Source organism: Rhinopithecus roxellana, chromosome 4, assembly GCF_007565055.1.
Source record: "Rhinopithecus roxellana isolate Shanxi Qingling chromosome 4, ASM756505v1, whole genome shotgun sequence".
Classification (NCBI taxonomy): Eukaryota; Metazoa; Chordata; class Mammalia; order Primates; family Cercopithecidae; genus Rhinopithecus; species Rhinopithecus roxellana.
In genome coordinates, this window is record NC_044552.1 from 127,142,971 (window position 1) to 127,170,780 (window position 27,810).

At 36.7% G+C, this 27,810-nt stretch overlaps 1 protein-coding gene across 7 annotated transcripts in view; it reads right to left on the minus strand.

Moving 5' to 3' along the window:
* LAMA2 (laminin subunit alpha 2) overlaps positions 1–27,810 on the minus strand; it is a 676,086-nt gene that overhangs the window by 184,971 nt on the left and 463,305 nt on the right. For all 7 annotated transcript variants that reach the window (XM_030928801.1, XM_030928799.1, XM_030928802.1 and 4 more), the window contains 6 exons: positions 27,464–27,643; positions 27,166–27,354; positions 26,949–27,082; positions 22,412–22,529; positions 14,640–14,774; positions 384–508 (listed from right to left, as the gene is read on the minus strand). In XM_030928801.1, the coding sequence (XP_030784661.1) occupies positions 384–508; positions 14,640–14,774; positions 22,412–22,529; positions 26,949–27,082; positions 27,166–27,354; positions 27,464–27,643 (881 nt within the window). The remainder of the gene's footprint in view (positions 1–383; positions 509–14,639; positions 14,775–22,411; positions 22,530–26,948; positions 27,083–27,165; positions 27,355–27,463; positions 27,644–27,810) is intronic.

Consider the following 27,810-nt stretch of genomic DNA (forward strand, 5'->3'; position numbering starts at 1 on the left):
CACCCGAACAATCCTTCATAGCTGATATTATGGGTAGAGGTATAAGTAAACATTAGACAGGTATATTTATGAAACCATGCATATTTGTGTACGTGTGTATATATATATATATATAATTTGTTTTATAAACATATCTTACATTAATATTGGTACTTACATTTTAAGTAATAAGTATTATTTACTTGGGGCAGAGTTTCAAAGGAAAAATGAACCATAGAGTATTATATACTCACTTTTGTCATGTTTTTGTATTATTAAAAATATCTCTATCTTAAATTGAGATTTTTGTCTACATGGAAAAAAATAGCCAAATCATAGACAGCCCATGTGCTAGACAGATGGCATTTCTGATTGGGAAATGTGGTTATATTTCTCAATCTTACTTGTTACTGGAAGAAATCAGAGGGCAGGCACATTGCTGACAGTCATTTGGCAATCCCTTGACAATTCCATAGTATCCAAGAGCACATCGTTCACAGAAGTCACCAGCAGTGTGATGTTGACAATTCTGTAAAGGAAAGAAGTTTGTTTTTCATTTAGTGAGAGTTAGGATGTAATTTATCATACAGTCCCTAGCGATGAATGTGTCTATGAACACATATACTTTCTTACGCACACACACACACACACACACACACACACACACACACACACACTTTTATCACTGACAGAGAACTCAGTCTTTGATATAAATATTTTTAAAGAAGCTCTTTTATTTGAGAAACTAATACCTAGCTATTGTAGCTACACTGACAATAAGAGTTTCTATTCTTTTCCCCGCATCAATCGCTATGTAAATGTTTCTCCTACTCTAAATTGGGGAATAGACTTCAAGAGTCTCTAAAATTTATTATTTCTTCTAGGCATTTATGTTTCTTCATATCCCAGATTTTAGCTCTCTGAGATGTTAGAAAAAGGTGCTACAAATACTGTGGCCTTGGCACATGCCCACTAGTGGGCTTTCTGAAACCACCTCAAAGTGGAAAGCATAGATGTAGGTGGTTCTTCATAAATACAGAGGAGTCAATCTAAAACCAGCAATCTCAGATCAATATCTTCTTTTTTATGCTTGCGTAATAAGAGACATCGGAGTGATATCCTTTAACACCTTTCCACAAGGAAATGAGAATAGCTTCAGAATAGTGTGTAAATAGTTTCAAATTAAAATTTTCATGAAGCAGAATTATATTTAATGCAATAATCAATTATGCAATAAGAACTTAGGAAGAGCTACATGGAATGAACTGAAACAGTCAATGAAAGAACATCCTACCTTCTAGAAATTTACGTAAGCTTTGGGAAAATAATAATTTAAAAAAACCACCTGCCAAAAAATAAACATGGCAGCAAGAATGCAACATTGAATGTTGTTTTGTGGGAATGTGGTCCTTGCATCTGAGAGTTGAGAAAAAGGAAGAAGGGAATTTGGAATTGGATTTTAGCTGGATTTTATAAGACAAGATTTGGACTGGTCAGAATAGTGACTTACATCTTATAAACAATATCGAAAGAAAAGTTGAGAAACAAATAAGTCAGTAACAAACTAGATGGACATGTTAGTGAACTGGCTTCCTGATAATCTCAGCTGGAGCCACAAAGCTGCCTGCAGGCTCTATACTGAACTTGGATGATATCCCATAGACTGGGCTCTGCTTCATTTAATCAATCAAGAAGAATGTATTTATTTTTCTTGAAGAATGTTTCATGTGTCATCTAATGGCCAGACAATTGTTGGTATGGAATGTGTGGTAATTCACAACAAACAATAGCTGACATCATTTCCACCACAGATATTGCCATGGAATTAATTTTTGCTTAGAACTTCTGCTAACTCTTTCTGAGAGTTTATGCTATTTCTTACAGTGAAACTATGACATTGCCACAGTGAATTTTAGATCATTTAGTTTTTACATTTTTCATGTTATATTTGAAAGTATATTGTGACATTTACAGATTTTATAACAATGTGAAATGAATCCGGTTTTTCCAATATGACAAGGTACAAATCTTGTCATTTTTTTTGTTTGTTTTTCTTTTGAGACAGAGCTCTGTCCCCCAGGCTGGAGTCCAATGGCATGATCTTGGCTCACTGCAACCTCTGCCTCCTGAGTAAAGGGATTCTCCTGCCTCACCCTCCCGAGTAGCTGGGACTACAGGCACATGCCACCATGCCCGGCTAATTTTTGCATTTTTAGTAGGGAAGGGGTTTCATCATGTTGGCCAGGCTGTTCTCGAACTCCTGACCTCAGGTGAACTACCCGTCTCAGCCTCACAAAGTGCCCGGCAAATCTCAAATCCTCTACTTCTATACCTCACCCTCAGTCAACAATGGCCCCCTATTTTAAGAGATAAGAAAGTTCTAATTTCAAGTGTCATTGCAGAAAAGTGTTTAGTAGAGCAAAATGATTTGTCATATTTTGCCATTGATTTAAGTGCCACAATCCTCTTTTATTCAACCATCCAAAGGAACCACCATTTTTTAGCAATAAAAGAGCCATTCTGTATTTAACAGTAGCATTATGAGAGATAATGTCTCCAAGATAAAATAATTATCTATTATCTATTATAATAATCCAGTCTAATTTGGATGCTCCCTTGGTTTCCTGGCAAACAATTCAGTGTCTTGCCACATTATTTTCCATCCATTTGACATTTGTTTCCGTCCTTTGTCTGAAGCTACTCCACTCCTAAATTGGTTTCCTTGCCTCCTGCCTCCCCATTTTCTCCAGCATCTTCATTCCCTCCTTTGCAGGCTCATTCCCATTAATATTTGAAATTGGTCAAGCCTTTCCTGTCTTAAAAAAAAAAAAAAAAATCTGTGAGGTCTCAAATTGCTCAACAATGTCTATCCTATTTTTGATAAGCTTTTAAAAAGACATTGTTTACATTCCTGGTCTCTACTTCTTCATCTCCCATTCACCCTTTAAACAGGCTTCTGGTTTCACCATTAAACATCATACCAGGATCACCCGTAAGATCTTTGTTGCTAAAGCAAAACTTAGAATCATCAGGCCTCATGATATGTACATTTTCTGTAGCCACTGATATTTCTGGATACTCTTTCTTTGAAATTTTCTCTTTCCATGGTTTCTTTTTCTTTTTTTTTTTTTCTTTTTTGAGACAGAGTCTCGCTCTGTTGCCAGGCTAGAGCGCAGTGGCATGATCTTGGCTCATTGCAACCTCTGCCTCCCGGGTTCAAGCGATTCTCCTGCCTCAGCCTCCCAAGTAGCTGGGATTACAGGTGTGCATCACCATGCCCAGCTAATTTTTGAATTTTTAGTAAAGATGGGGTTTCACCATGTTGGCCAGGATCATCTCAATCTCTTGACCTCGTGATCCGTCCCCCTTGGCCTCCCAAAATGTTGGGATTACAGGCGTGAGCCATGGCACCCAGCCCCCATGGTTTCTTTAAGAGTAAGCCAGTTGATGTTTCTCCCACTTCTATGGCTACTCTAATTCTCTTTTATGGACTCTTCCTTCCCCTTCTGTTTAATATAATTGACGCCCTTAATTCTAACTTTGATCCTCATCTCTTTTTTCTCCTCCATATTTACCTTGGTGATTTCATCCATTACTATGACTTCAGTTAACGGTGTGCCCAAAACTCTGTATTTTATGTATTCAGACTGGATATCTCTGATGGGTTCCAGACTTCCACTTCTAATTGCTTCTTGAGTAAATATTGTATAACACAGAAGTGCCTTAAATTTGAAATGACCACAATTAAGTTCATCTCTTGCTAAACCTGCGAATACTCCTGTATTTCTCATTTCATCTGAGGTCACTGTCATCCACTCAATTGCCAAGGTCGGCAACCTAGAGGCCTCTCTTATCTGATGTATCCATCAGATCATCAGTTCCACGAGTCTATTACTCTCTGTTTCTTGACTTTCTTGTTGCTACTATTTTCTTCTGGCCACTGTCATATTTTACTTGGATTATTGGAATAGCCTCTTAGCTAAAGATCCTGTCTCCATATTTTCTTATCTGGTTGATTTCTCCACACTGCAATCAGAGTGATCATCCTACGAACATATCAGACCATGCCCTTCTCTTGCTTGAAAGGCTACACTAGTTCCCAAATGCAGTCAGGATGAATAACAAGTCATTAGCATGGCAAGGAAGAGCTTCGTTATCTGCCACCCCGCCCCCCTATGCCTTCACCACCACAGTGCTTACCCCTCTATATGTAGCTGTAACCACGGCTTTCTTTGCATATAATGCCATAGCCACATGGGGCCATCTGAAATTCTCAAATTATACGGATACTCTTTATCACTGCTGGGACTTTTCATTTGCAAATCCTTAGCTCTAGAGTGCATATTGGGCTAGCACCTATTCATTTCAGCTCTCATTTTAAATGTCAGTTTCTCTGAGAAACATTCCCTGATGCCCTAAAACTGGCTTAAATGCTCCTTTTAGTGCATCAAACATGGGAGGCATTCGATGACTATTTTTGAATGGCTGAATGAATGAATGCATGTTTCAGGAAGTATAGATGAAACTGGTCAGGCTTTTTCAGATGAAAAAGCCCAAATTTCAAGTGTCATTGCAGAAAAGTGGTTAGCAGAGCAAAATGATTTGTCATATTTTGCCACTGATTTAAGTGCCATAATCCTCTTTTACTCAACCATCCAAAGGAACCACCAGTTTTTAGCAATAAAAGAGCCATTCTGTATTTAACAGTAGCATTATGAGAGATAATGGCTCCAAGATAAAATAATTATCTATGAATTCTAACTTCAAGTCATTCAGCAAGGGGTCATGCTGATGAATAAGTGTTAACTGGGGAGTGTTTTAAGAACATATTTTATAGTTATAGAGATGAATGTGCCAAAAATACATAGGACCTCCAACAATAATTTTCAGCATTTTACTTTTGCAGTAAAATAATTGCATAATGAATTATTTTATGTAACCTAAATATAACATTAGTAACTCAATTAAAATCCTTAAAGCCAATAATCATTACTAAAAAGACAGAGATTCAAAAATATGATTTTGTTTCTCTTATACCTGTAAGTCTACATAATTTCTTCAACAGAGAAAGCAAATATTGTAATCTTCTCTGGACAATCTTGTCAATCTTTCACAGGGTTGCTGACATACTAAACTTGGTTAATTGAATCAAATGTCCTGGTTAGGTCCACAAACACACAACACATAAATCACGAGCCTCTTTTTGAAACTTTTTTGACATACCCTTTTCATGTGACTTTCCTGTCTGCTTTGAAATAGTGTACATAATATTTTTTCTTATATAAAAATAAGTCTTTAGGGAAAATTTCTATATTTTGGATGCCTAATGAGAAGCTTAATTATATTCTCAAGAGTGGTATGTGCTAGTATCTCTTCAATAATACATTAGAATATATTAGATTTGTTAAGTTTTTTTTGCACACTGGAAAACTGTTGTTATATATTCCTTCTACAAAATCAAATGAATATAACATTAATATTATAGTATCTCGGGCCTAAGGTGAGAAATTACTTAGCCTAACCTTCTTGCCATACAGGAGTGCCTTGTATACTTTCCTTGAGATATCATTAAATGCATGAATTCTTATAAGACAGCTTTTTTTTCATCTCGCATAACCTGTGAAGTTTTTCCTTACAGTGAATAAAAATTTCTTACATTCTAATTTTCAGTGATCCAAGTCCTGCCTTCTGAAGTGATGAAAATTAAGTCTAATTCCCTTTTCCTAGGGAAGGTCCTCAAATATCTAAGAATATTATTACCTCCTAAATCTTTGTTTCAAGCTAAACATTTAGCAATCTTACTCAGGGTTTCCTTCAAATATAAGACTCTAGCTGTGATTTGCAAATATATTAAATGTACTTCCTCCCTTGATTTGGATCTTATACAAGTAGCAATGCCCTGTGTTGGCACCTAGTGAATCTGCAATCAAGTAAGGACTCTTACTTCACGTGAATTGCTAATACGTGTCATTTCCTCTGTTCTTTCCCCTAAACTAGAAAATAAGTTCTAGAGGGCGAGACCCATGCAGTCTTCATATTCCTAGTACCTATCACAGGCCATAGACCTGTATATTGGAAACATAATTAACAGATGCCACAGGAATGAACAAACAAGTGAGCTAACCTGAGTTCAAATCTTTTCTATTAATCTCATCTTGTTAATTGTAATTCATAGTTTCATCTGTCAGGATCTTTTCCCACCATCCAACACATTAGATAATCCTTTCAGCTTTATGTTATCTGAATATTTGATAGATCTCATCCAAAGCATTTACAGATATTTTGAACAAAACAAGGTCAAATACAAAGCTTATGCCTCATCATTGGAGATATCACTAGAGCGTACTCTGGGTCACACATTTTTAGCAACGTATATGCCCATCAACCTATCAGCTGGCTAACATCTGGCTCATATTTTCAATCTTGTGTGCAAGGATACTACGAAATAGCTCATCAAACGCCTATTTAAACAAAACCAGCATTTGAATCATGGATAAGACCTCTTCTGCTTTATAACATAAGCAAGTTATTTAATTTCTCCAGCATTAGTTCATCAACTGTAAAAGAAGAAATAATCTTGTCTATCTCATAAGTTTATTGTAACAATAAATGAGAAAATCTCTGTACAGTGACCTGTTTTGGTCCCAGTACACACACAGTTTTGGACACATAATAGCGGTTATTATTTTTGCTGAATTTGAGATATGATGTATCACATTGTCTGATAAACTTGATATTTTACTGGGATTTAGAAAACTAGATTTTCAGATATTATATATACAGTAAACCTAGCACTTAGTTTGATATGTGTTATTTTGAGTGAACCTATTCTTTTTTTCAATTTTTAATTTTTTGTAGACACGGGGCCTGTGTTGACCATGCTGGTCTCGAACTCCTGGATCCTCTTCTCTTGGCCTCCAAAAGTGCTGGGATTACAGGCATGAGCCACTGCCCCCAACAAAGTGAACCTATTCTGATTCCTAATGAGCACTGTTTATTTTTTCCACAGTTGACAGATATTTGTTAAGTTAGCAATACTTAAATTTCATTGGAGATCACAATCAATCTGTTTCCTACATTTTATTTTCCTTTATAAAACCTGGAAAGACATTTTATTGCTTACTATCCTGTGACATATTTTATGTTCTCACAATTTGTCAAGTGTTTTCCATACATGACCCCTAGTCACTTTTGCAGATTCTGTCACGACTCTAAGATATAATTCACTTGAACTTTCAAAATCAAACTCATTTAATCAGCAGAGTGTGTTTACACTCTCTCACCATCTGGAGAAAGCAGTTTGTGGTGGATTTGAAACCTGCTTCTAATACTTTTTGGTCAAGACTTTATAGGTTGCTTACATTTTCTTAGCATTAATTTTCAGAACTTAGTATAAGGCTAACAATCTCTATTTTGGCAAGGTTGTTAGGTAGATTTAATAAGGTTTACAAAACAAAAAATTAGTGAATTCTAGTTACAAATCTGTCTGTTTACTGAAGATAGTGTTAATTGATTAAATGTTTCAGGCAACAGCAACAATCAGTTATAGAGATTTATTTTATTTTTTTTTTAAATAAGAATTGTGATAGAGTGAAAATAATATTTCCACAAATTATTTTATCTTTAAAAAGTTGTTTGAGCTAGCTAAGGCTTCAATATTCCCATGTGAAAAAAAAATAGGAGAAATAATTCTGACTACAGGGTGTAGCAATGATTAAATGAAAATATCTTCCTTCTGTCTCTCTCTCTTTCTACTTACCCATGTGTTTGTACTAGTTACTGTTAGTTCACTTATCTCCCTCTCTTCCCTTGGATTCAGTATCACATAGGTTTTATTCTTCAAAAAAATTTTTTTTTCTTAAGGAGCAATAGTCACTGAGCTATTCATAACATGCCTATGTATAAGATTTATTAATGCCTAGGATGAAGCAACAATTGTCTTGCAAGTATCATTAGGTATGATGAAGAGCATAGTTACAAAGTGATCTCGGTTTCTTTGAAATATTTAGTCTATAAAGCTTTCTATAGTTTTCTTTCCTATGCACTTTATATTTTCAGGGTAAGGTGTGAAGAAAAAGAAAAACAAGATAAGTGAGTGCCCATCTCCAAATATCATCATGTTGGAGGTTAAGGCTTGCTATGGCCTGAATAATTGTGTTCTCCAAAAATTCGTATGTTGAAATCCTGTCTCCCAACGTGATAGCAACAGGAGAAGGGGCCTTTGGGAGGTGATTACATCATGAGGCTGGAGCCTTATGCGTGGGATTAGGGCCTTTACAAAAGAGACCCCAGAGAGCTATCCAACATGTGAAGACAAAGAAAGAAGGGGTCATCTATGATAAGGAAATAAACCTTCCCCAGACACTGACTTTGCTGGAGACTTGATCTTGGACTTCCCAGGCTTCAGAACTGTGGGAAATAAGTTCCTGTTATTTATAAGCTACCTAGTTTATGATATTTTGTTATGGCATCCTAAATGGACTAAGACAGTAAGAAAATCTAACATAGCGCTAGACATAATTTTTTTTTACATTTTTTGATCAATTATCAACTGATTGGTTCTTCAGCTATAAATGGTAGATAACATGTATGGTAATGATCATCTTTATGATCATCATTATCATAATTGCTTTTATGAAGCATACCATACACTAAGTAATGTTCTAAGCCTTTTATTGAGTATTTCGTCAAATCCTTACAAAAACTCTGTGAGTAGGCACTATTATTATTTTCATTATATAAATGAAGAAACTAAGACCTCGTTAAGGTTAAATAAATTGAGTAGGCTCACACTGCTCAAGTAAGTAAGGGGTGAAGCCAGGATTTGAATCAAGGCACTTTGACTGCAGAGTTCATGCTTGCCACTATACCAAAGTGGAAGGCATTGCACTATATAATGGATATGATATGAAACTGAGATCCATATTACACATAAAAGAGAAATCAGTATGCTTCGGTTTCCTCAGTTACAATGTGGGAGTAATAACAGCTATTTCTTATTTGCCTCATGAGGCCATTTCAAAGATGAACAGAGTTGCCTAAATTCAAAAGTTGTGAGTTCCATGAAGGAAAATATAAAAATTCAGAGCTTAACGGTTTATACCAGCTGTGCTTGTTTAATGGAAGTATTTATTTTTTACTTCATCTAGGGATTACTCAGAAAATAGACATGCTTTTAGAATTCTTAGGGAACAAAAGTAGTCATAATAGTCAATTGGTCAAAAGAGGACAGTATAAAGATGATAATTTTAATCCTAATAAAAATCAAATTAAACTGCATTCTTCATAAATGCTTCTAAATTAATCATATAAAGCAAACATAACTGTGTTAAAAATGCCAGTGAAGATTGTATAACAAAAATGCATTTAATTCTTGCTTAAGAATGTGTATAGATTAACTGCCCTCCAAATTACCTATTGAATTTTTCAGGCAAGCAGATGATGAAAAAATAGTATACTAAAGCAAGATAGTAATTATTTCTGGAATTCATGGATGGCTAATATTAGTTATTTATTTTGTCAATAATATCATTTATGGTTCTGTTTAAGGTGGATCACCTCTTAAATGCATCTGCATTCCTACCCCACTCTCCACAATTAAGCATATGACTAATTTAAATATCTTATTCTGATTGAAATAGGATATATTTAATAAGCTAGGAATAGAAATAAGTTTTCTTAACACGACAATAAATGTTTTTCTTATACTAAACATCAGCATCATACTTAATGGTGAAAGTCTTAAGGCAATCATATTAAAATCAAGAATAAAATAGAAAGCTGATTATTTTGGGAGACAATTAAAAAACATGAAATTATTATTATAACAGATATAGCTTTTGACAAGTAAAAACACAATTATAATATTTGCAAATAATAGTATTATAGGCCAGGTGTGGTGATTCACACCTGTAATCCAAGAACTTTGGGAGGCTGAGGCAGGCAGACCACTTGAGGTCAGGAGTTCAAGATCAGCCTGGCTAAAATGGTGAAAACTCATCTCTACTAAAACACAAAAATTAGCCAGTTGTGGTGGCAGGTGCCTGTAATCTCAGCTACTCAGGAGGCTGAGGCAGGAGAATCGCTTGAACCTGGGAGGTGGAGGTTGCAGTGAGGCATGATATCAGCACTGCACTCTAGCCTGGGTGACAGAGCAAGACTCCCTCTCAAAAAAAAAAAAAAAAAGTATTGTAAACACAACAATAACTGAATCAATTGATAAACCTCTAGAACTAAAACAAAAGTTATCGAATATCAAATATATGTAAAAACACCTATTCTAATAGTTAAGGTTTACCAGTAATGACCAGTTAGTACATTTACTATGTTGAAACAAAATAGGTAATGTTTACCGTTAAAATGAAAATGTAAGATACATAAAGAATTTTAATATGAGACATGTGTGCTCGATATAGACAACTTTAAAACAGTTTACTGTAAGACATAAAATGTCTGAATAGAGAAGAGTGACTAGTGTAAACATAGCAATTCTTTACAAATAGGCTAATTTAATTCCAATCAAAATTCCAGTAACATGTTTGGGTAAGAGATTGAAATAGTGCATAAAAATGTCAGCTGGAAGAATATGTAAGAGCATCTAGTTAATTAGAAGAGAAGAGAAATAAAAGACCTTGCTTTACCAAATAATGTTAACTTAACATAAAATGAAGGTAAGCAGAACACTGTAGTAAGAACTAAAAGGTAAGTAAAACAAAATGGATTATCTGAAACATCTTAATATCAACAAAATAAATTTGTGTATGTTCGGATACAACAATGTATCAAGAGGAAAAGGAAGTATTAATCAGTAAATGTTTCTTTACAGTGGTAATACATATCTGCAGAAAAATTACCTCCTCACACCATAGTAATGATTGGATCTAAAATTAAATCATAAACTTAATAGTAAGTACTGTGGGATGTCAATATCAAAATATCTCAACGTAGAAAGCCACGTGCCTGGGTAAGATCAACATCTGAATGAATGTAGCTAGAGAAACAAATTGCTCCAAGGATAGTCCCAGCAATACTACTACGCAGATTTCAGAGTAATGAAGAAAACTGAGAAGGAGCAGTGTTTGAATTTGAACATCTCCAGAACACCATGGCCTGGGAAGCAAATTGAGCAAAGGGTTTCAAGAAGAATGGGGTGATTCACAGTGGCAAACATGGCTGTTAGATCTAGTAAGGTGAACACTGGTGGTTGTACATTAGCCATTGGTTCCAACACAGAAGAGCGGGTGATAGCTTGTTTTTAGTAATTCAAAGGAGAATGGATGAAGAGAAATTATAGACAGGAGATAGACAGCTCTCCATTGTATGGAAGGAGAAGAATGAAGTGGTTACTTAGAAGGGAAATGAGTCAGGAGAGTGTTTTTGTTTTTAAGGTGGAAAAAAAAAGTGACAAGATAAGAAGGAGGAGAGATTAGCTAGAGTGATGTCATCAAGCGGGAGAGGGGTAGAATTGAGAACATATGGGGAATATGTGATCTTTTCTGGAAACAAGAATAGTTCATCCACAGTAATAGAAAAGAGTCATAATAATTGGGCACACATGCAGAAAAATGGGTGCATGCAGTAGTGGGAGCTTGTTACCTCTCTTCTGATAGCTTCTAAATTCTCAATGCAGTAAGAGGCAACACCATCAACTGAGGGTAAGGATTGGAGGGGGTGAGAGGAGAGGTTTAGGCTTGAGGATGGAGGGGAAGGTATGAAATAATCAACTAGGAATGTGGAAAAGAAAAAGGATGAGAGAAAAGTGGCATGATTGCAGAGCAGCACAAAGGGTCCATTTGAAGAGAGTGATCATGAATTTAAGGTGAGATTAGATGGCACAATTGTCTTTTTCTACAGCCACGTTTAGTTTAGGAGGTGCAGGTGGCCGGGCATGATGGCTTACACTTGTAATCCCAGCACTTTGGGAGGCCAAAGCAGATGGATCACGGATCATGAGGTCAGGAAACCGAGACCATCCTGGCTAACATGGTGAAATCCCGTCTCTACTTAAAATACAAAAAAAGTAGCCAGGCATGGTGGCGGGTGCCTGTAGTCCCAGCTACTCGGGAGACTGAGGCAGGAGAATGGCTTGAACCCGGGAGGCAGAGCTTGCAGTGAGCTGAGATCGCACCACTGCACTCCAGCCTGGGCAACTGAGCAAGATTCCGTCTCAAAAAAAAAAAAAAAAAAAAGAAAGAAAAAAGAAAAGAAAAAGAAGCTGCAGGTATGGAGGAGATAGTAGGACTCTCACAGTGTTGGAGTTCACTTGAGTGAAAAATAAGTAAAGGAGTAGCCAGGGAAATGAGCATTGCAAAGCAGTAATGCCAATGAAGAATCATGACTATTAAGCTGGTTACTACAGTGGAAGCATGAGATAAGGAACAAGAAAAAAGTGTGTGCGTCAATTGTGAGATTACACACATTGAAGCTGAAGTATTTGGAAGTGAACTAGAGAGAAACGACGCAGTGATAAAAAAAAAAAAAAAAAAAAAAAAAAAAAAAAAAAAAAAGGACGCTTCAAATGGAGACCAGAGAGGTACAAGAAACTGAAAGCTAAGAGTATGGAAGAGTTAAGATCATGGACATTAAAATCACTAAGAATGATGACAGGAGTAGTGCTAGGGAAAATGACAATTAGACAGGGAAAATCAGTAAGGAAGGACATGGGGTATTTAAAGGTTAGTCGGTGACTTCGACAAGCAGATGGAGAGGGGCGCACGTAGAGGGAAGCATGAGAGTCAAAGCTGGGTGCTGTAGAGCAGCGTCTCCAATGTTTTTGGCACCACGGACTGGTTTCGTGGAAGGCAATTTTTCCATGGACTAGGATTGGAGGATGGTTTTGTGATGATGCAAGCACATTACATTTACTGTGCACTTTATTTCTATTATTATTACTTTGTAATATATAATGAAATAATTATACGACTCACTATAACATAGAATCAGTGGGAGCCCTAAGCTTGTTTCCCTGCAACTAGACAGTTCCATCTTGGGGTGATGGGAGACAGTGACAGATCGTCGATCATCAGGCATTAGTTTCTGGGAAGGAGCGCACAACCTAGATCCCTCGCAGGCACAGTTCACAATAGGGTGTGTGCTCCTATTGAGAATCTAATGCTGTCTCTGATCTGACAGGAGGTGGAACTCAGGCAGTACAGTAATGCCAGGAATGAGGAGCAGCTGTAAATGCTAACGAAGCTTGTTCCTTTGTCTGCTGCTTGCCTCCTGCTGTGTAGTCTGGTTTCTAAAAGGCCACTGACCAATATTTGTCTGTGGCCCAGGGGTTGTGGACCATGATATAGAGGAGGATGGATAATATAAAACTGGCAGCGAGAAGCAGGAAAACCTGCCCCACTTTCAGACTCAGGGGCATGAAAAGAGTGAAAGAAAGTGATGGCTACTGCAGCTGGGCGTGGTGGTCATGCCTGTAATCCCAGCACTTTGGGAGGCCAAGGTGGATGGATTACCTGAGGTTAGGAGTTCAAGACCAGCCTAGACAACATGGTGAAACCCTGTCTCTACTAAAAATACAAAAAATTAGCCAGGTATGGTGGTGTGAGCCGGTAGTCCCAGCTACTCAGGAGGCTGAGGCAGGAGAATCACTTGAACCCAGGAGGCTGAGGTTGCAGTGAGCCAAGATCACCACTGCCCTCCAGCCTGGGCAACAGAGCAAGTCAGCATCTCAGGAAAAAAAAAAAAAAAAAAAAAAGGTGATGGCTACTCCTTAAGAGGGCTGCCAGGGCAGCAGCATGCAAAGTGAGAGCTGGGTTTCAGTCAGCATGGTGGAGAGAACATTGAGGAAAGAGGAGGATTCTGCAGGGGATTTTGCCTATTTTGACCATGAGTGCCACAAAGCTCAGTAGAATGGTTTCAGAAGATGAGCAGAGGTGGGAGATGGGCTTAACAAAGATGAGCTGTGGGCAGATTACAGTTTGGAGGACAAGTGGTGACAGGGGCAACCTGAATTTCTTACAGTGACTACAATAAAAAGGGTGGAACACATGAGTGTTCTGATTGTTCTAATGTAGATGGTAGTGGTAGAGAGTGCAGGGTGCTAGCAGAAACATAAAATAAATAAGAGCGACCTTAATTATAAGGGAAATGGGTAAATTATGGGACATCCAAACAAAGATTGTAAAGATTTTAAATAATATCTAACAACATAATACAACCTCGTGATAGGTAAAAATTTAAGGGACAAGACATAAAACTGCATCAATGGTGTTGTATAAATCTTATTCACAAACACATGTAAAAATTGGTGGGAAATACTTAAAATATTAAAATTTTATCTTATGTTGCATTTGGGGTGAACTTTTTCTTCTTAATTCTTTTCTGTAATTTCCAAATTTTATATAAAGTTTATCTATAAGAAAATAATCAGAAAAAAAGGCACATGTAATTTTTAAATAGGTATGTCTTCTGGTGCCCTTCTAAGATGCTGCTAAAATTCTATTTTTTGACACGCACAGTGGTTCTCCCAGTTATTTTTTCCTTACTTTTTAAAATGTAGAATCTGTGAATATCTTTTTCCCCTGCATATTTTGTTTCACACACACGGTTGTGTTCCCTTGCAGTTTAGCCGGCCTCTGAGTGCAGATGCTGGGCATGTGTAAAGAGAAATGAGCACATGGGCCTTGTTCAAGAAAGGCTCAGAGGACTACCTGGCATATCGATGTTTCAGGGTCACACAGGCTGCTGTGTCCATTACATTGACATGGAACACAGGTGCCCAAGGTTGGTCCAGGGGTGCGGCCACCTGGTTGAGAACGCAGTCGATAAAATCCTGGCAAGCATGCCTGAAAGAAAAGGAAGCCAATTAGGACAGCCAAGTTAGAAATCTTGCATTAGCAACACTTGAGCTCTTCAGTGGCTGCAAAGACAGACTGGCCTTCCCCTACCTGCGGCAGGGGCAACATCACTTACAAACTCAAGTGCCAATTTTGATACCTAATGTGTATTTCTTCCTGGTCTCCAAGGTGTTCAGGCGGCATCCATGTGTAATCAGACTTTAACCAAGGAAAGCTTTTATTTGTAGATACAACTCAGCCTGAAAGAGCTCCAAAGAGTCTTTTTCTTGCAAAAGAGGTTTGTTTTTAAATAACATTGTCATATGGAATAAAGACAATTCCAATGTCTTTAACACCTAAAATATGCTTTTACTGTGCTTGATGGATAACTAGCAAATGTCCAATGAAACACAGCAAAAAATGAAATAAAAAGTGTTATGGATGCATTATTTATACTGATATAATTTAAAGACTCTAAAAGTAAGAAATCCAAAATAATAAAAGCTCTGCATATCTTGGGACTATTAGACCACCAAAAAAATTTATCTTTACCTGATATAATTTTTTTCATCTTGCAATAAAAATCTGAAAGCAAACAGAAAACTTCTAGTGAAGCTGACATATGCAAAATCAAGACTTCCATCTTCATTTGGGTTTATTATGAAAACGTATCAACAAACATCTTTGGCTTTCTGGAAGGCAGTCCACAGCTCTGGAATGCGGATGAGAACTGTCTTGTGTTTCAGGCTCAGCCCTCTCCTCACGCATAGCTGCAGACATTGCTTGATTTATGAATAAAAGGTGGAAGTCAGTTTTTCAAATTCCATGGAGAATTACAAGGGGACTATTTTACCACCTTGGTTAAGTAGGATTTTTTTTTTTCACTTAAAAATCTTATGCCCATTGATGAAAGAAGAGTGATTGCTGACTAAGCAAGAAAAAATATCAGACTAAGAATTTTCTAATGCCTCCACATCCCTTTAGTTCTGGCCTAGACAGTCCAGAGACAAATATACAAACAGGCTCCTGATAAAAAGATCTAGTTTAATAGCCAGCACCCTTCTTGTTTATTTAGATTTGGATAACGCAAAAGTACCTCAATTAAGCACTTAATCAAAAGACTCTGCTTTCATCATATCCTAAAAGAAATTCTAATGAGATTTAATAATGTCCCAACTTTGAGCAAGCTGGCAGACAAAACTGAGAATAGTATTCAAGATATTTTGAGTCTTATTTTTCTTACGGTGGACATAATCATATAATTTAACAAAGTTTGTACATATTATTTAAAAAGCAAGGTTCATTTTTGCCATTATTATTGAATAAGTACTGGAAATGATGGTTGAGGAATTAATTTAAGCATAACTGAAGAAATAAACCAAGATCCATTTAAAAGTGGTTCATAGTGGCCAGGCGTGGTGGCTCATGCCTAAAATCCCAGCATTTTGGGAGGCCGAGGCAGGCAGATCACAAGGTCAGGAGATCGAGACCATCCTGACACGGTGAACCCCCGTCTCTACTAAAAATACAAAAAATTAGCTGGGCATGGTGGCGGGGGCCTGTAGTTCCAGTTACTCCTTAATTTGAGGCAGGAGAATGGTGTGAACCCAGGAGGCAGAGCTGGCAGTGAGCCGAGATCGCGACACTGCACTCTAGCCTGGGTGACAGAGCGAGACTCCATCTCAAAGAAAAAAAAAAAAAAAAAGTGGCTCATAGTGTGGCTTATTCCAATTCTTTAAGAAGCTGATCACTGAAGAGAATTGGATTTTCTGTGCATGGATTTCATCCTTGAATATATATATACATATATATTCATGATTGCTCACGCCTGTAATCCCGGCATTTTGGGAGGCTGAGGTGGGTGGATCATTTGAGGTCAGGAGTTCCAGACCAGCCTGGTCAACATGGTGAAACCATGTCTTGACTAAAAATACAAAAATTAGCCAGGCATGGTGATGCATGCCTGTAGTCCCAACTACTCTGGAGGCTGAGGCACGAGAACCACTTGAACCTGGGAGGTGGAGGTTGCAGTGAGCTAAGATGCGGCCACTGCACTCCAGCCTGAGTGACAAAGCGAGACTCTGTCTCAACAAAAAACAAGACAAAACAAAACAAACAAACAAACAAACAAACAAAGTGCATACCACTCCTTGGTACTGTAAAAGGAATGAATAGGGAAGCTTTGATTTTATGTTAGTTTTGTCTGAGAGATATGGGCAAGTTACTTTGAGACAGTTTCCTCATCCCACAAATGAGCAGGTTAACTAGATGACTTCTAAACTGTCTTTCAATTTTAACATTTTAGATTAGTTTTGATTTATTTTGTGTCCTGATGGATTCAATTTCTATGAGGTAGCGCGAGAGAGAGAGAGAAGATTTGACAATGCAAAAATTAGAAACTTAAAACATTAAAAAAAAAAAACACAGAAGGTCTCTCTTTTCCTTGATAATTTTGTATCATTGTTTCAATTAAAAAAAATTTAGGGTATTTTTCAATATTGAATGTTTTTTCTCTTGGTGAACTGCGACAAAGTTTATGAGAATGATTATGTTTAAATTGGAACCAAAAAAATTACTTTTTGAGTCCCATCTAAAATCCTTTCTGGAACACAATGGCGAATTAAAGAAAAGTAAATAAATACCTTCCTGAGCTCCTCTTTCCCATTTCCACTCTAATTTAAACTTTTCCAAAGTTCTCTTCCTCAGTGTTGAAATTATTCATGGCTCAATTTTCTTCTGCTCTCCTCTATCTTTAATTTATTTCCATGATATATTGTTTCATCAAAACATCAGATCGAATTTACACAAAAATGTGGGAGGGTAGAGAGGAGAGAATGAAGCAGACAGTAGAGACCCATCATATCCTAGGCTCAGGGCTGCACACTGCGCTCCTTTCTTTCTTCAGAGTTTAGTAATAAAAGTAGATACTTGTGCTGGAGCTCATAAAAACACTCTACCTTGTATCTTTGCATGGATTTTGCAATCAGGCAGACCCAGGTTTAATTCCTGTTCCACCACTTTGTATGTAGTAAGGTTTTGAATACTGTGTGCCTCGGTTTCCTCACCTAGAATGTAGGAATATTGTACAGTCATGTGCTGCTGCATAATGACATTTTGGTCAATGATAGGACCATGTATGTGACAGTGGTCCCATAAGATTATAGAACTACATTTTTACTGTACCTTTGCTATGTTTAAATATGTTTAGATACGCAAATACTTACCATTATGTTACAATTGCCTACTGTATTCAGTACCAATAACATGCTGTGCAGGTTCATAGTCTAGGAGCAACAGGCTATCCCATGCAGCCTAGGTGTGTAGCAGGCTGTACCATTTAGGTTTGTGTATGTACACTCCATGATGTTTGCACAATGAAGAAATCACCTAATGACACATTTCTCAGAAAGTATCCCTGTCATTAAGCAGCACATGACTGTATAATATAATAGCTGAGTACAAGTTTACCTAGGTTTTGGAAACAGACTCACTGAGGTTTGAATTGCTGTGTAGGTGTGTGATCATGGGCTTCAATTCTCTCACCTGTAAAATGGAGATCATAAATTATAGTAGACGATGTTGGTGTAACTGTATTGGGAAAGGTACAGGAGATAGTAAGCACTCAATCAATGGTAGGTTCTGTTTTTCACAGGGTTGATCTGAGGATAACTTGAGATACAGTATGTTTAATAACTGACATACATAAATCAATAGGTTTCTCTATTTCAAATAGTTTTTTCAATGTAATTGCTGGAAATAAACTACAAATAAAGACACCAAGATTGTTTTAGGTTATATTTGTAAACAAAATTATAATATAACTTACCCATGCCATTTTCCTCAACACTTGTCTGTATGTGAAAACAGAGACTTTGGGTCTCTGGTGTGCAACAGAAGTGATAAAGGATAGATGTGTGCATGTGTAAGTAGCTAAGACTATTTTTACATTTTGCCTTTTGGGTTTATGAGTTGATGAGAGGTATAAATTATTTGGAGATTTAAAAAAATCAGTTTTAGTAGCCACAAGGGACAGCTTCTGAGTGGCGACCCGATAGACACAGGCCATTCAACTGTGAGCCTAAAGCCCTATTAAAATATGGGAAGAGAGGATAGAAGCTGAAACTATGAAAACATGACCTAGAGATCACTGACAAATTTCTGATTTCCATATTACTGCAGAGAGCTGCACATGCAATGTGAATAGTTTCCATTTTTAAGAAAGAAAGTCATAAGTCAGAATGGTACCTGCATATAACCTTTTATATAAACTGCATAAAGCTGCATAAAGCTCAGTTTAGGTCAGTTTGGACAATAACCTACATTTAATGTAACTCAAAGGCAGGTTAAATAAAGTATAACAAACTCAAGGGCTCCAACACCAAGACATTTGGTGAGGAAATGGTGTCCTTTGTTTGACTCCTGAAGGTAATTTGGCCCCTTCGGGAATAGTAAATCAGAATAATTAGGCATTTCTAGAACTAACATTTTTAATGACCACGGCTGCAGTGTCATCACAGTACAGGTAACAGGCAAAGGCTAAGTGTCTTTACAACTGGCTATATTTTAGCAGTAATTGATACTTAATTTTGTTTACTTGCAACCATATTGTGGATTAAAACATGAAATAAAATAGCCTGTAGATGCAGACATCTCTAGAATACTATACATTTTGTAAAAATATTGTAGAGGAATTGCTTTGTGTGTTCACGACCCAAAGCATATGTTACTGGAATGCGATGTATTATTTCAAAACTGTCCTAGCTCTTGCTTTGATGATAAGATTTTATGCCTGGGTAATGACACTTAGGAATCAAGATGAATTATAAATAAGATGTATAATGGATTAGAGGCCATGGGTTGTGGAAAACACTTCAGGTACCTTATTATGAGAGATAGGCCTTTATTTCTAATCTCTCTACTAAGATACTACTGCAATTACTGTCTGTAAATAGATGTTTAAGTGAAAGTCATGGGACGGTGAAGCCACTAATGCAGATGACAATTTGTACATATTCTTAGTTTTTCCTGATTTTCATTTATCATTTGCTTTATTTGTGCTCATTTACATTTTCATATAATGATGGAAAATGACTCAAATTAATGGAAAAGCATGTATTTGAATGTAATATTTAAAAAGTCTATCAATCATGCGAAGAAAAGTTTTTAGCATTTTAAATCCAGAGTGGAAGGTTGGTTGCATGAAAATAATTTGCTCTTCTACTAACATTTTTGTTCACAAGTGAACAGTATTATTTTAAATAAATGCAGAAAAATATAGCTGTAATAACCTTCTCTTTAGGATAGCTAAAGGTCAGCCTTGACTACTTACTGAATATTTTCTATAGCAAAATAATATTGTAGAATCAGAGAATTTTAGAACTTCAACTCAATCTGTCGTTTTATAGATTGGATACCTATGCAATAACGAAGGTCTATAGTAATTAAGAGCATTGATCACAAGTGCACACAGTAAAGAGTAAAACCAAACACTACCTAGGATAAAGGAAATTCCATCTCTTCTCTAGAAAAATCTCACATTCTTTCTGTCCTCCATTTTAAAATCTTCAATGTTCACTGGAAAGGTCACTCATTTTATATGTGCCACATGGTCTCAGTTTTCACCCATACACTATGTGTACATACGTATATTGGAAAGAGCAGTGCTTACTGTATCAGCAGTGCTTACCAGTTTAAGTTTACTGATGTGTGTATAAATACATGTAGGAGATATGATTTAATAAGGAGATGGATTACTTGATTATTTATTAGCTCAAAATGAACACAGGTAAATAAATATTGCCCTTCAGAGCAGTCACAAGAAAGGCTAGAAAATTATTTAAAGCTTGTGTCACAAAGTAGTTGCAGTTATTCTATAAAATTTTTCCTTGAACAATGCAGAATCCATGTGATGGTAACTAAGTTGAATGGCATGTCAGTTTGTAACGGGACTTTCACACATACGTTTCCATTTAAATCAATCGTTACGACGTATAGGTAAAAAGTCAAGATTTAGCAAGAAATAGAGCAAGTACCCTGTCCAAGTAGTGCAACTAGGTAGGATTCACTGAAACTAAATTCCTTTTTCTTTTCATGATGTCATGTCCCTCTCAAGAAATGCATACTATTATTTTTAAGTTGCACTTCAATTTTGACCCACTGTTATCATCTGTTTCATGTACCATAGTTAATAAAATTTCTCAAATCCTATTTACAAAATACGATGTATAAAATTGTTTATAACTGAATCAGCACATGGGGACATAACTAGTGATTACATTAATAATAATATTAACCATCAAAACTTACATCATCTACACACCAGGTGCTGTGATGGATCCTTAACGTTCACAGCTCATTTAGTCTTCATAAGACTCTTAGGCTGTAGGTGAGGGAGATATTAATAATATCTAACTGGTATGCTGTGAGCACTGCCAGCCTGACTAATGAGAAAGAATGCCAGCTGCAGGGCTGGAGCAGTCCTGCAGGTCCCTCCCATGCCAGGCTTCAGACTGCAGGGTCTGTGGGAGAGGTGAGAGTGTAGTGGTGGTTACTCAGGGACTTGGTGTCTACCTGCTAAAGCCTGAAGAGGTGTAGTACCCTGTGCAGGGCCTCAGGCTTACTATATGGCGAAGTTGAGATTCAAACCCAGGGCAGTTTCTCATCCATTCATTCCACCTCCCTTAAATCATACTGTTTCTATTCACATTTCATAATTATAGAAATTAAATCAACTTTCAGAAGGTGAAGATCCTAAGAAATTTGACAATCCTGAAGGCAGACAAGAGAATATCCCAGAAAGTTTATGAAAAAGCAGTTTTAAAACTACTTTTAAAATGTAAAAAAAGGCCGGGCACGGTGGCTCATGCCTGTAATCCCAGCACTTTGGGAGGTCGAGGTGGGCGGATCACGAGGTCAGGAGATCGAGACCATCCTGGCTAAAACGGTGAAACCCCATCTCTACTAAAAATACAAAAAATTAGCCAGGCGTGGTGGCAGGCGCTTGTAGTCCCAGCCACTCGGGAGGCTGAGACAGGAGAATGACGTGAACCTGGGAAGTGGAGTTTGCAGTGAGCCAAGATTGCGCCACTGCACTCCAGCCTGGGCTACAGAGCAAAACTCTGTCTCAGAAGAAAAAAAAAAACAACAGTAAAAAAAGAGATAGTTTTACAAATGTAATGATTCACAGCAGCACTGTTGGAACAAATGTATGCTTCCCTGAGAAGCTTATGTTAAAGGGAGCAGCCTGCTATTTAGTGTACAAGTTTTGTCATGTTCTATATAAAAATATTTTCAAAACCCAGTATAATCCTATCTCCTAATCATTGCAGTTTAAATGTCTCTAACTCTTTAGAAGTGGTTCAAGAAAATAGATCAGTTATAATAAAGCAGCTTACTAAAACATTCTTAATTCCTGATTGGTAAATATTTTCACAAATCTTTAAATTTTTTATCAACTATTTCCCTTCAGGTGTGATTTGTACTAAGCATCGATAACATTATCCTCTTGCCACTGTGACTCACACTGTGAGTGGAAGATTAAATAAAATAGATTAAGAATAAGTATGCAGTAAAAGTACTTCTGGGAGTATTTCCATTTAGCTCCTGAAGTGAGTTGAGATTAAGCAGGTTAGTAGGAGCTATCTTACCTCACAGGACAGGCCAGAATAGCCCAGGGGGCAATCACATTTTTCAATCAAGTGAGCTGGAGGAGTCACTGCTGTTCTACGTCCTTGTTCAGCTACCTCCATTGAGATTTCAGAAATCCTAGAAACAGTGAGAGTGTACTTAGATTACAAGGGCAGTCAGTTAAGATCGCCTAGTAAACACTCGATCCCACAGCAATATCCTTCTCAGGTTTTTGTCAACCTCAAGTATGTTCTATTGTCTTTTTTTGTTTTTAATTGACAAATAATAATTGTACATAAGTTGACCCTTGAACAATATGGGCTTGAACTGCATGGTTTCACTTATATGGGGATTTTCTTCCATGTCTGCTACCCGGAGACAGCAGGACCAACCAACCTCTCCTCTTCTTCCTCCTCCTCTTTAGTCTGCTCAAAATGAAGACAATGAGGTTGAAGACGTTTACAATGATCCATCTCCACTTAATATATTTTCTTTTCCTAATATTTTATTTTATTTTATTTTATTATTTTATTTATTTTTTTGAGACAGATTCTCACTCCGTCACCCAGGCTGGAGTGCAGTGGCATGATCTTGGCTCACTACAACCTCCGCCTACCAAGTTCAAGTGATTCTCCTGCCTCAGCCTCCTGAGTAGCTGGGAATACAGGTGTGCAACACTATGCCCAGCTAATTATTGTATTTTTAGTAGAAACGGGTTTTATCATGTTGGCCAGGCTGGTCTCGAACTGTTGACCTCAAGTGACCTGCCTGCTTTGGCCTCCCAAAGTGGTAGGATTACAGGCATGAGCCACTGAGCCCAGCCCTTATTATTTTCTTAATAACATTTTATTTTCTCTAGCTCACTTTATTATAAGAATAGAGTATATAATACCTACACAAATATATGTTAATCTACTATGTTATCAGTATGGCTTCTGTTCAACAGGAGGCTATTAGTAGTTAAGTTTTGAAGGTATCAAAAGTTATATGTGGATTTCTGACTGCATGAGGTGGGGTTGATGCTCCTAACCATCATGCTGTTCAAGGGTCAACTGCATTTATTAAAACAATGTGATATTTTGATACATAGATAAGTTGTGGGATGATTAAATCAAGATAATTAACATTGTTTTGAAGCTGTTTAAATTTCTGGAACTCAGGTACCACATCCTAATATTGCATTTTTGCTTCCTCAAATGTTAGGAGTACATATTAGCAAAAGAGTCACATAAATCATAAGAAGTTCAGTATATTGGATGTCTTATATCCTGTTGATAACTTTTCCCCTACTTTTAAAAATATGAATGGTTTCAGGTAGACATGGCCAATTAATTAGACATTTATATTCTTGCAAACAGACAACCCAAGGTCATTCCCCATTTGGTTATCTCGCATAGGCACTGGTGAAATTGCTTTTAATTTACTACTATCGCAAATTTCTTCTTTCCAATGCTCTGAATGACCTTTCAAGAACTTCAGAAAACCACCTAGAAAATAATGATCACGCATAATCTAATAATATTGATATCTTTCTGAGGATAAATCATGTTTCAAAATAATATTTTCCTAACTTTATTAAATAATTCCTTCAAGTAACTTAACTCACCTTTTCTGATGGTGAATAGTCATTATAATTGAAAAGAAAATCATAATTGAAAATAACATATTAATACCCTTTTCATTAAAAAATATATGTAGTCCATAAACTGGGACTGTTTTATGATGGACTAACTGGCAACACAAACATGTTTGGCAAATAAACTTTAAAATGTGGCAATGAATAGTTTTGCTTCAAATTAAAATGTGACAATGAATAGTTTTGCTTCAAATAAAAGTTACCTCCAGTAGTTTAAGGAGTTTGAATCAAAACTTTATAACAAGCATAGTAGGCTTTATTGAAACTGAACTATGAATGCATGTTCTCGCTTTGCTAGCATTGTAATCTGCACTCTGAAGATTGGTCTTGATGAAACACACATTGTAATCTGCACTCTGAAGATTGGTCTTGATGAAACACACATTCAATTAAAATTCAAGTTTCACTCTCTGCTCCCTATAAGTACACACAGTAGTGGTAAGCTGTTAACAAACCACGTCCCTCCTGCAAGAAAGACCTCCCTTATGTTCTCTGGGCTCTCTGTGGGAGTAAGAAGGTAACTTTGCATTGGTATCTCCATGGAATTTTATAGCCGGAGGAGCTACTGGCTTCCTTCTCCTTTCTCTTGCACACGCATGCACATAACAGACCAGCAAGTGTTTACAAATCAAGTGAAGCTTGAATGGCAGCAACAACAAATATTTTTGTAATACACCATTTTTTTTCAGGGGATTAGAGGGCAATGGCTTTGATTGGATCAGGGATTTGGCCAAACTCCAGCTTCCATTTAAATGAATACTGAAATGCAAAAGTTGCTATTTCCTTAAATTAAACTTTATAAAAGGAAACAAAAGCAAAGAAAAAAGATAATGCCAGCACTGATACAACGTACAAAGTTCAAATCTCAAATCACATATAAACTCTTAAACTCTCTGCTTTTGAGATTTAAATTTGTAATTGAATAAATAAAGATACAGGGTTATTTTAATTACTTTAGGGGGACTATTCAAACCTTTTAAAAACCTTTGCCACAATTCCACTGCCTTACAAAATCAAATGCTGATGACACACTTTATTTGTTCTTAGTATTGTGAGACTATGACCCTAGTTTTTACTGAGATTAGGAAAAATGCATTCTAAAGTTTCAAAAAAATGTTCACTTAAACCAAAGGATCTCATTTAGTGAGGTATGTAAAACAGTGTGACAAAAGAAAAAGACATGGAGGTGGGGAAGAAAAGACAAAGTGTCACAGTGTAGGAAGGTGAAATTGGTGGGAGAGGAGCAAAGAAAGTATAATTAAAGATGAATGACAATATTGTTTCTATCAGTTCTGCTAACAAGATGTTCTGTTTACTACCAAACTCTTACTGCAGTACAGAACCATTTGCGAAATAATCTATTTGTAAACTCACGAAATGACCTGCTATTTTCTAAGACATGCAAATTTGCTATGGCTTCTGCCACCTAATTTACATTTGATATTCTAAAATAATTAACAGTATAGCTGACAGCATTTTTTAAGTATATGCTTTTTTATTATTTCATATAAAAAAAATCTCCTGTTATAGTGAGAAATATCAAAAGGAAGCCATAAGAATACAGATATAAAAGTGAGTTTTAGTCCTTGATTTACTCTTTTACTAAAAGTCTCTACATGAATCAGAAAAGCATTATGGATCTTCTGCATGAAATAAAAGATTTTCTGCTGTCTTGTGTGCTTATTACAGTATAAACATTTGAAAAATAGTATTTTTATATTAATTAGTTGGCCATTGAGAAACTTCATAATTTTTCTGTTTTGCTTTCCTACGCAGGTCTAGGAATTTATTACATAAGACTATTTACAAACATATATTGATTCTGTATTCTTATAGACTGTAACAGAAACTGATGTGAAAGAGAAAATGAGATCTCATATATGAACTCAGTTCAACTTTCTGCCTCCATGGTGTGAAACTTACCTACATCTGTGCGATTTCTCATTTTATCCCATTGGATAAGGTGAACCTTCCACTCAAGCAATATGACCATGAGGGCTCTTGATGTGGAAGTCTCCTGGTTCCTCTATTAGTTATTCTCTCTTTATTTCACATTTTAATATTTTCCTCATTACTAATCCTTTCCCATGGTCTGTAAACACACTCTTTCAAATTAAACAATCATCTCTTTACTTTTGACACTATGTTATTCCTTCTTTTTACAATTATATTCATGGAAAATAATAGTTTACACTCATAATATTGGGTTCATGTGTCACATTCTTTTTTTAAAAGTTTGAGATGATTTCTGTCCCAGGACTCCACCGACACTGGTATCATGAATGTCCCCAGTGTGGTCCTAAGTGTCAGACCCAACAAGCCTCATTTCAACTGGCCAATTTGGGTCATAAGAAAACATGGACAACTCCCTTGAAGTATTCCTATCATGTAGGTTCGACAACATTGCATTCATTCTTGCTGTTCTGTGTGATTTTTTCAAAGTGATTCAGAATCATTTCTCATCATGATGCATAGGGAAAATGACAACATTGTGTGGCACACTGGGGTGAACAGATAATGCCCACGGTTGGAGGAGGCTGGACCAACTTGGCCCTGCCTAGTTCTCCTGATGGGTGAAGAAGGTCGCTTTCTCAGCACTCTTATAGTCCGTTAATAGCACAACAGCTAATTTTACCTGCCCTACAGTACATGATCTCCTGAATTTATCACTGGCATCTTAAACTTACTATGTCTGCAGTGAATTCCAAATATTTTTTTCCCTTTAACTTCCTTCTCATGCTATTTTTCTTTTCTGGTGAATGACAGTAACTTCTTCCAGGTCACAGGGAAGTTTGTTTGTCTTCTATCATTATAGTGCAAAACCAACCACTTCCCAATCTTTCTTATCTGAAATCTGTAGGTCAGTAACCTTCCCTACATACTCTAAAATAAGAGCTTGAATATTTTCTATTACAGTTTACCTGCTTTGTCGCATGAAATTTCCATAAGTAGCCTTGATAAGAATGTAATGAATATCATACAGTATATCCAAGAAGTCTTCTCGGGTCACAGTTCTATGGACTCGAGGATCGTCCCCATAATATTTCCATTCTTTCTGTTAAGAAGAAGAGAAATCACTCTGACAAAACCGAATGCAAAACCATTGGCATCTTTGCACCAAACAATGAATAACTTTACCTCTGTCATTTCAATTTCATGCCTTGTCAATTGGCCAATCAAAGGAGCAGCCATATGCCTGACGATAATTCTAGCATGAGTAGGTGTCCCACCTCGAATGATCACTTGAGGATTATATGTAGAAAAACCTGTTTCTTCCCGAGCCTCGAAATAGATTGCATACTTGAGTTTGCCCCCATAGGCCATCAACTGACAAAATAAAAAGAAGAATGAGGAATTGGATAAATCTCCAAATGTTGTGATTCTAAAGACAAGATTTTATCTTGTTCTCACTTGACATTAAAGTTCTTGTGCTTACCTTCTTTCCTTCAAATTGTTCAGGAAGTTTCCAATAAAAAGGTTCCCAACGGAGATCTTCTCTCATCAGGTCCATGTGGGCAACAATCTCTGGATGTTGAAAAGCAATGCCCTTGGTGGTTGTGTGCTGCAGAGCCTCATCTACCAGGGGTAGAATGGTCTGCTCAGCCTTCAGAGTTACCTGCAAGGGGTCAAAATACAGCAGAAGGCTGAATTTACACTTTTGGACATTTATTTAAAACTAAGTTATGAACTGCATGTCTATCTGCAGTCCCTATCCCCATTTTGACGATGTTCTCACAAGCAACAGAACTCACACATAGTGGGCAAGCATGGCAGGACATAAAT